Here is an 8,081-nt window from a genome sequence, read left to right as displayed (position 1 = left end):
GCTAAAGCCAACGGAAATTCACGAATTCCTCCCCGTGTATGTGTGCGTGTGTATATTCAATGGCCCAACATTCCGGTATAATGGGCGTATTTGAGCGCGTGTTAATATCGATATCGCGTTCATTAACATTCATGATCATACTGCGTGCCGTCAAAGACACAAAGCGAACCACCTATCGAGATCATAATTAAATCATTCGACGTAGAGATTACGTTCTCGTTCACGCATTTTTTCCCGTTCGTTTAATCTTTGTGTGTGTGTATGTGTGTGTGACAACACATATAATCATTTCTGTGGCATATTTTCGTGAGGTCGACAAAGAATCGTATGTAACATTGACAAATGTCCTCCACCCCCCCCCCCCCCTATACATTTTAAACTTTGGCTATAAAGTCCGATTTGTCGTTACGTTATATGTAATAGGAAAATACTTTCTATTATTGAGATTACCCGGTGTGGCGCATCAGAGCAGCAATGTATTCTATATACGGAAATGAAAATATACTCACACAGAACACGTTTATTTCTTCGAAAAGTCGGAGGACGTTCCGTTCCGTGCCAACAATGGCAGCCAAAAGGGCGTTGAACTATGTCGGACGAAAATATATCGAAATATATCGAAGCGACATGAATGTTGCTACATATGAAAAATGGGGGACGTCAAATTAGTCGTCTTTCGAAATAAAATGCGTAAGTGAAATATGCACGTGTTACAAGGAATCTCGACGATTTCGCTGGTTAATTAATATTTTGCAGCTTAAAGTGCGTCCTCGAAATCGAGAAACCGCGAGGAGCCGTGAAAATCTTATTATTTATTCTCGCCAGTTTGTTCTGCGCGGCGCCTATAAAATTCATAAATGGCGCCATCTCGTAAAGTAATCTCGAGACCACGAGAGTTTTGCGCCTCGGATCTCGTTCTTCTTCGCGAAACATCAAATCGTTCGGTGATGCACCTGTAACCTGTTAACATCTCAAGCGTATTCCCGATTGTCCAGCATATGTATAGTAATTAATCTCGATTCGATAGCGCGATTCTGGTTACGTGCGTTCGTCCGAGAAGATGGAGGACATTTTGAACGAGGTTGTTTCCGCCGAGGATTTAAAGGTAATTATGCAGCGAGAAAGAAACCTCCATAACGCCAATATCGTTCGCGTTTCGTCATGTTTCTCACGCCCGTGAACCTTCAACCTGGATCAAACAGCATAACGATAACGACGTTATGTCCAGAAGTTAGGTTATGTTAGGTTATCATTAGGATTTTCCGGGAAAGTTTTACTCACTTCGGCGATATTTATCTACTCGTATCATTTTTCCGCATATCATAAACACTTCCGAGAACGATACGTCAGAGAGGAAGATTTTTACGAACTATAGAGACCTGTCATTATCATTCAGCATGTTAAGAGAGAAACGTCATCGTGACGTTTCATTTCACCGAGAGTAATCTACGTTGCCAATAGTTTATTCCTGGAACGTATTACAATTGATTTGACATTGTGAGCTACTCGCCGCTGTTTTTACGAAAACTTCCGTATAAATTGTCAATGTGGCAAATTTTATCGGCTCCCAACGCGAACATTACATCATCTTGTAACACAATCGTTGTATTACGTTTCAGAAATTCGAACGCTTGTATCACGAACAATTGTACTCTGAGGATGTTTCGCAAAAAGCGCAATTCGAGTATGCCTGGTGCCTTGTGAGAAGTAAATATTCGGCCGATATTAGGAAAGGAATATTGCTATTGGAAGATCTCTATAGCAAGCAGTCAGGTAGCGAATGGCGTGACTGCCTTTACTACTTGGCCATTGGAAATGCTAGAATAAAGGTAAGATATATGGAAGGTAATAGTGAGCACACGTGTCAAATGCCTCATCAAGAAGAAGGATCTTGAGTATGGATCGTTGCTTCTTTACAGGAATATACAAAAGCACTGTCGTACGTCAGAGCGTTCCTTCAAGTCGAACCGCAAAACACACAAGTACAACAATTGCAGACACTGATAAGGAAGAAGATGGAAAAAGGTTTCCCTTTCATAATTTATTATCGGCTTAAGAGAATAAAAATTATAATTTGCTTAGGTGTATTGTCGCTGAGGGGCCTCTGTGACATTCTTATGCAGTCGTATTACTTTTGGTTGCTTCTAATAGTCTTTCTATTTTCCTGGGTTGCTAAATTCTACATTTATTCCACTTAATAGAAGCTTGTATCTTCCTAATTCGCGCTAATTCAAGGAGACTTTGTTATTAACCTGGGAAGAATAATGAATATATATATTGCATGCTTGTGTGCAATAATGTCATAATATAACCTCTTCCACATGACTTTCAAATTTCTAGTCATTTTAACTCCGTTAGTTTGATCTTTTCGTTTTTTTCTCTCTTCTCTGTGATAGCAAAGTACAAAGATATCGCATTAATATCGCCTTTATTTTAGTACGCAAACTAATACATTCTCAGTAGTTCTGTCGCTAGCCACTTTTTTCTCATCGCTGTATTTTGCTGTTCGTCTACTTGTACCGTTTCCTCTGTACATTTTGTATAAACAAGTAATAAAAATTTGTATCGATGACACGAAAGACCTATTTAATATCTTCATGTTTGTCGGTGACGTCGTGCTCTCTTTGCTATTGACTGAGTCTTGCAGAATTGCAAATGATAACTGTTACTGCACTAATTAATTTGCGAGATTCTGTATTTACTAATCCTGAATTAGAATTTCGAATAACATCTCTGAGAAGCTTATAGCGATCACAGTTGAGCAATTGGAATTGGCGTTGAATCTCGTTTGTTTCTTTTTTTTGCAGAGGGTCTTCTCGGTATGGCTGTCGCGGGAGGCGTTATTATCGGTATCGCAAGTATCGTGGGCCTGGGCATCGCGATGGCCAAAAAAAATTAAATACCCGTGACAGAGAGTTGTGTGATATCGATATATGATTGTGATCATAGCTAGTATTCGCGAAGTGGTGTAATTTGCCTCGTAATTACTTGTTTGAAACCTGCAAATCTGAAATGGGAATGATTAATGTACCAGGACCTCGACCAAATCCAAAGAATGCAATCTGTGACATCGGCGTTAATATTGCTTTTGTATCATTAACAGATAAAAGACAGAGAGCTGAAAGGAGAAACTGATAGAAAAGAAAAAAAAAAACAATGATCCACTTGTAGATTGAACGCTTGCAATATCAATATCACTTGGTGAATCATGTTGAATATATCGTTTAAAATATTATCACTCGTTTTATACGTATATGTCTACATGTCGTGTATCCTCGTGATATTCGCTCAAGATTTCATTTCATTCTCGCGAAAATTTCATTTAAATCTTGCTTGTGCGGATACATTCCGGCGCTGCGCGTCCGCTTCTCTCTTCCTTTGATTATGATATGGTGTTTGTTTTTTTTTTTTAAATTAGACCGGCTCTATAATGCTAGTTATATGCGATTTTAGTTTAAGCGAGCCACCAAAGCACTACGATAAATAGAGCATTTTGTACATAGGTAAACGACGTAGTGCGGGCGATTTGTTTTGTTACCGGATCCTCTTGACAGAAGTCGACGTTCGGACGATGTTCTCGCCGCTGCGAATTATGCTCTTTGCATGCGCAACTTTGCTCAAAGCCGCTCGGAACCCGACGATCCTATCGTAACGCAATTATGTAGAATATAGGACGGTGTCCCGCTTTTCATTTGCGGTATCGCTGAACTGAAATTTATTCACACGGAAAATTTAGCATAGTTTCACCCGTAACGAGTTTGCGGCTCGACGGTACTTTATAATACAACCTCGTTCGAGTGTTCATGCATGTATCAACACTGATAAGAACGAACGGTCTGATCTTCGGAACGAAGCGTTCGATCGTATTTTCGGGCTCGCGCTCGGCGCTAAATCTCTGACTGTCCGACTCGCGCGGATACGCGTGTTTACCATCCAATGTGATCTTCATATTACGCAAATGCGGCCGCATTACACCGAATGCAGCTACCCGGGGTCCCTTCACGTGTTTACGCTGAATGCGATTTCCATACTAGATAAATGAAACTCTGAATTAGGCACAGCCGTATCTAGCGTTAAATGCACCGCTAAACACCGTTCGCGAATGTTGACTCCGGCAACTCCGGCAACAAATATATGACCCGCCTTCACGGCGAATATGTAGCTTTATATGTAAAACACACGAGGTTCAGTTCCTGAACCAGTATTTTCCATGGGGTTTCAAAGACAGCAGGAAATGTCAGCATACTCGAAAAGTGCAGAATTTTGTAACTTAAATAAAGACCATGTTAAATCTTTAAATCTCCTGCTTTCTTCTCGGTGAATTCACTGGACTGCGACATACCACGCCCGTCGCTAATCCCCCGAAGAAACGAGAATTAAATTAAATTCGACGGGGAATTCGAGGGAAAGAAACGTAAAACAGGATTCAGACGATATTTTTTTTATATATAGATTTATTGATGACTTCTTAATATCCGTTGATAAAGTTGTTTATGTACAAAATAACGCTGGAATATCCCTATTAATATTATTATTATTTTTATCATTATTATTAATATTATTATTATTTTTATTAATGATCTATATATATGTTATGGCCCAGGGATTCTCTCTTTCTCTTGCTCATTCACCCTCCCGAGAAAGAGAACTGCCCTCTCTCCTCGCTCGGTTCGACGAGTCAGTAGTAATATGTTCGCTTGTCTCCTTCCGTTCCACGCTAAAACACGACGGCGATGATGAAACGACCTCCACGACGTCTCGTGTCCGCCCGTTCTCGCCTTCTTCCCTCTCGTTCGCGCGCGCGCGCACGACAGTAATAATATTTACACGCCGATCATCCCCTGTGTGCGGATCTCGGCACCTCCGTCGGAAGGAGGACGAGAAGAAGGCCGACGCGCTTTGAACGCTTATAAAAGAGCCGGTTGACACGACACATCGTGGATAACTCGTCTCTCTCTCTTTTTTTCTCTTTTATGGTACAGCGCTTAGTAAAGATTCGATAAGTGGGAGAAAATGGAGTATAGGCGATGAATGCGATTTTCGTAAATCGTGTCGCCCCGCGTCCCGCCGCCGCATTCGGTCCACCGGGGGTGCGCGCCGCCGCGCCCGTCCCCGAAATTTATTTGTCTAATAGGATCGCGCGGGCGCAGGCGAGTGCGCACGCCCGGCGGAATGGAGATCGGACGGCACTCGCCGCCGTCGCCGCTAAATGCGTTCCGGATCGAATTTCGCCTTTTTTTTTTAGCGTTAACGAGCCTCGCGTTCGACGGGACGAGAATCCCGAGAGCGGTCGGACGCGACGCCGCCGCGCCGCTGACGATCGGAATGATTTTTTTTCGACTACGCACCGACGTCGGGGGATTCCTCGGCGCGAATTCGCCCCGTTTCGAGTCCGTTAAGAGAGAGAGAAGATTTACGCACGGGGGCGCGCGCGGACACGGATCGTCCGAATTGCCGGATCGTCGCGGACGTTCGGCGCGCGCTCGCGGCGTGTCGGATCCGGCGAGAATGCGGATCGTTGTCCTCGGAGAGAAGGGGGTGTATTTACAACGGAGTCGGGGAGACTCTATTTTGTGCCCACGGTATAACGACATTGACCTCGCGGTTAGTCCGCGAGACTTGCGGAACGGTTGCGATCGATAATATGCGCGGAGAGTGATAACTATTCTACCGACCCGGATTGTTCGCTCCCTCCGCGGCCGTTTCAATAAAAAGCGGCGCGATCGCGGCCAGAAGTGTCCTTTTTTTCTCTCTCTCTCTCTCTCTCTCTCTCTCTTTCTTCCTCTCTCGGATTTCACCTCGGATGCGAGAGAGGCCATCGATTGATAAACACCACGGGGGGACCGCGTTTACACGCGAATCACTCGCTCAGGGTGCAGCCGTTAGAGCCGATCGCGAAAAATCTACCCCGCGCGAATTCCGTGAACGGCAGTTATCGCGCTCTCTTCTTCCTCCCTTCGCGGATTTTGTCTCCGTAAGCGTTTTCCGGCGGATATTTACAAGTGAGCCCGGCGGTCTCTCGCGCGCGATTCGAGAGACTTTAATTCACTTTTCACCGGTGTGAAACCAGAGTTTTGCGCGGATACATTAATCCAGCCTTGGCGCACGACGGTTCTCAAACTCTCTCTCTCTCTCTCTCTCTCTCTCTTTACATTTTTTATTTATTGCTTTCAGTTGCGAGGCGCTTTTCATGCGGGAACGAAATTTTGCGGAGGATCCGATGTTTTCGTAAAACGCGCGAGTTCGTCCGGTAATTAAACTCTTATCCTTTCCATCCAATTCTACCGCTATAACGCGGCCCGGAGAAAGAGAGTTGGAGTGCGCTCTCCTTTTTCAATTTCCGCGATAATTCGTTTCGGACAATAACGCGGCTGTTTTCGTCGGTGCGATGTTTCTGAAAAAATGCCGGGAGAATAGAGGAAGTGTCCCTCCATCTCTCTCTTCCTCTCGAGAGCCCGCTCATGCATCAGCGATAACCGCGATCAGGAAATTCGCAGAACGGGTCTTTACGATAATCCCTGGACTGCACGTGTTATCCGTGGATCGCAGCTTCCGCGTTCCTCTCGCGCGCGATTCCGGGCCCTCGTTGATCGCGGAACGCGTCCGCGATCGTCGAGTTCTTCCCGTTCGCCTTGAGAAGGGGACGTCGCGTGTTTCTCTCTTTTCTCTCTCTCTCTCTCTCTCTCCATTTCTTTCTCCTTCTCTTCCCTTTTCTTTTTAACTAGCGTAGGAATTAATCGATAGATTAGCAGCTTGAAAATACTTTAAGCAGTTTAAGGATGAATATTGCTTTCTCAATAAGGCTCCGCTATGCTTTACACGAATGTACAGTGTGTAAAAGTGTGTGTGTGTGTGTGTGCGCGTGAGTGAGACTGTATGAATCGTATGCGTGTGTGTGTGTGTGTTCGGCTTTCGCACCGATCAGATCTCGACCGGGAACGCGCACCCGATTCCTCGCCGTCGCTTCCCGTACCTAAAGTGCACAGAGACGAGATTGAAGAATTACATTCGCCTAGAGATGTCGGCCGATCAAGGGGGCATCGAGTTCCAGCATTCCGTTGGGGCGCGAAACCACGCGTTAATGACACACGACACTCCCATGGAATGTGCACACCGGATTCAGCCGATCGTACTCGCCATCTCGTCCCGACGACACTTGGCTCGACGTGTGTCCGTACGATATATCACAAATTTAAAACTAGGTCTAATCTAGTCGTAATTTCGACACACAATGTATTATTATTGGCGAGCGAAAGAAGCTCACTTATCTGTGAACTACCACCCCTCCTCCTCTTCCTCCGTGGATGGAATTAGCTTCCTTCCTACCGAATTGCGAATCCGATTAATGCACGGGTAATTAGCGACGAGACCGACGTATTCTCGTCCTTTTGACGTCTCCGAAATACATCGCGAGCGGTCTAATTGCGGCTCATTCAATTCCCGAATCGGTCCGTCCAAAATTTCGCGAGATTTCGTTATTCCGATATTACAGTCGCGCGCACGAAAGAGGATGAAATTATTCGAAGGACCGATTTTTTTTTCTCGAAATAAATTGAAGAATCGCGGAAAGGATTCCAACAACGGCGAGAGGAGGACTAACCTCCGCTCGCATCTGCCTTCGCGCCCGGGAGCCGTGTGCCGTTATCGCGCTTATGCGGGAATTGCGATTACAATGGCGCACAGAGCGCGTATTGATACTAAGTTTATCGAGAATGTTGATAAGCGCCAAGTGTTTGCACTGGCACCTCCGGCGAGATTGCATTGCACGCCGCTAAGTACGCGGAATTCGTCAATCGACGCCCTGTCGCCGCCCGATAACGGCGTCGCGACTCGCGGTCGAATGGCGGAACTCGAGCTTATCTCCCCTCAAACGGCAGAAGGAACTCGGATGAGTCGTGTGTTATGACAGATATGATGAAACGAGAGGTGTGCGCGCCTTTTGACGCGCCGCCGCCAATTCGGGGCCGAGTCACAATGGAGCGTGGGAGTGAGATGTGAAGGTGAATATAGAATACATATTATAATACGTTAATAATATAAGATGTATATATACATATATATATATATATATATATATATAT

At 45.0% G+C, this 8,081-nt stretch overlaps 1 protein-coding gene across 1 annotated transcript; it reads left to right on the top strand.

Moving 5' to 3' along the window:
- The first annotated feature begins 858 nt into the window (after nucleotides 1-858).
- LOC106743985 (mitochondrial fission 1 protein) lies at nucleotides 859-4,299 on the top strand. Its single transcript, XM_014618352.1, has 4 exons — nucleotides 859-1,105; nucleotides 1,620-1,829; nucleotides 1,920-2,025; nucleotides 2,808-4,299. Exons 1-4 carry the CDS (start codon nucleotides 1,061-1,063, stop codon nucleotides 2,897-2,899), a joined length of 453 nt encoding a protein of 150 aa, XP_014473838.1. The 5' UTR covers nucleotides 859-1,060; the 3' UTR covers nucleotides 2,900-4,299.
- Nucleotides 4,300-8,081: the final 3,782 nt, after the last annotated feature.

Source organism: Dinoponera quadriceps, unplaced genomic scaffold, assembly GCF_001313825.1.
Source record: "Dinoponera quadriceps isolate SergipeBrazil2010 unplaced genomic scaffold, ASM131382v1 scaffold1252, whole genome shotgun sequence".
Classification (NCBI taxonomy): domain Eukaryota; kingdom Metazoa; phylum Arthropoda; class Insecta; order Hymenoptera; family Formicidae; genus Dinoponera; species Dinoponera quadriceps.
Note: the sequence above shows the minus strand (reverse complement) of the source record. Positions and strands in the feature narration are given on the sequence as shown.

Excerpts from the sequence above, each read along its gene's own strand:
- LOC106743985 (XM_014618352.1), top strand. The coding sequence starts at position 1,061 with ATGGAGGACATTTTGAACGAGGTTGTTTCCGCCGAGGATTTAAAG. Across the intron at positions 1,106-1,619 it reads TTTCCGCCGAGGATTTAAAG|AAATTCGAACGCTTGTATCA; the intron begins GTAATTATGCAG and ends ATTACGTTTCAG. Across the intron at positions 2,026-2,807 it reads AAGGAAGAAGATGGAAAAAG|AGGGTCTTCTCGGTATGGCT; the intron begins GTTTCCCTTTCA and ends TTTTTTTTGCAG.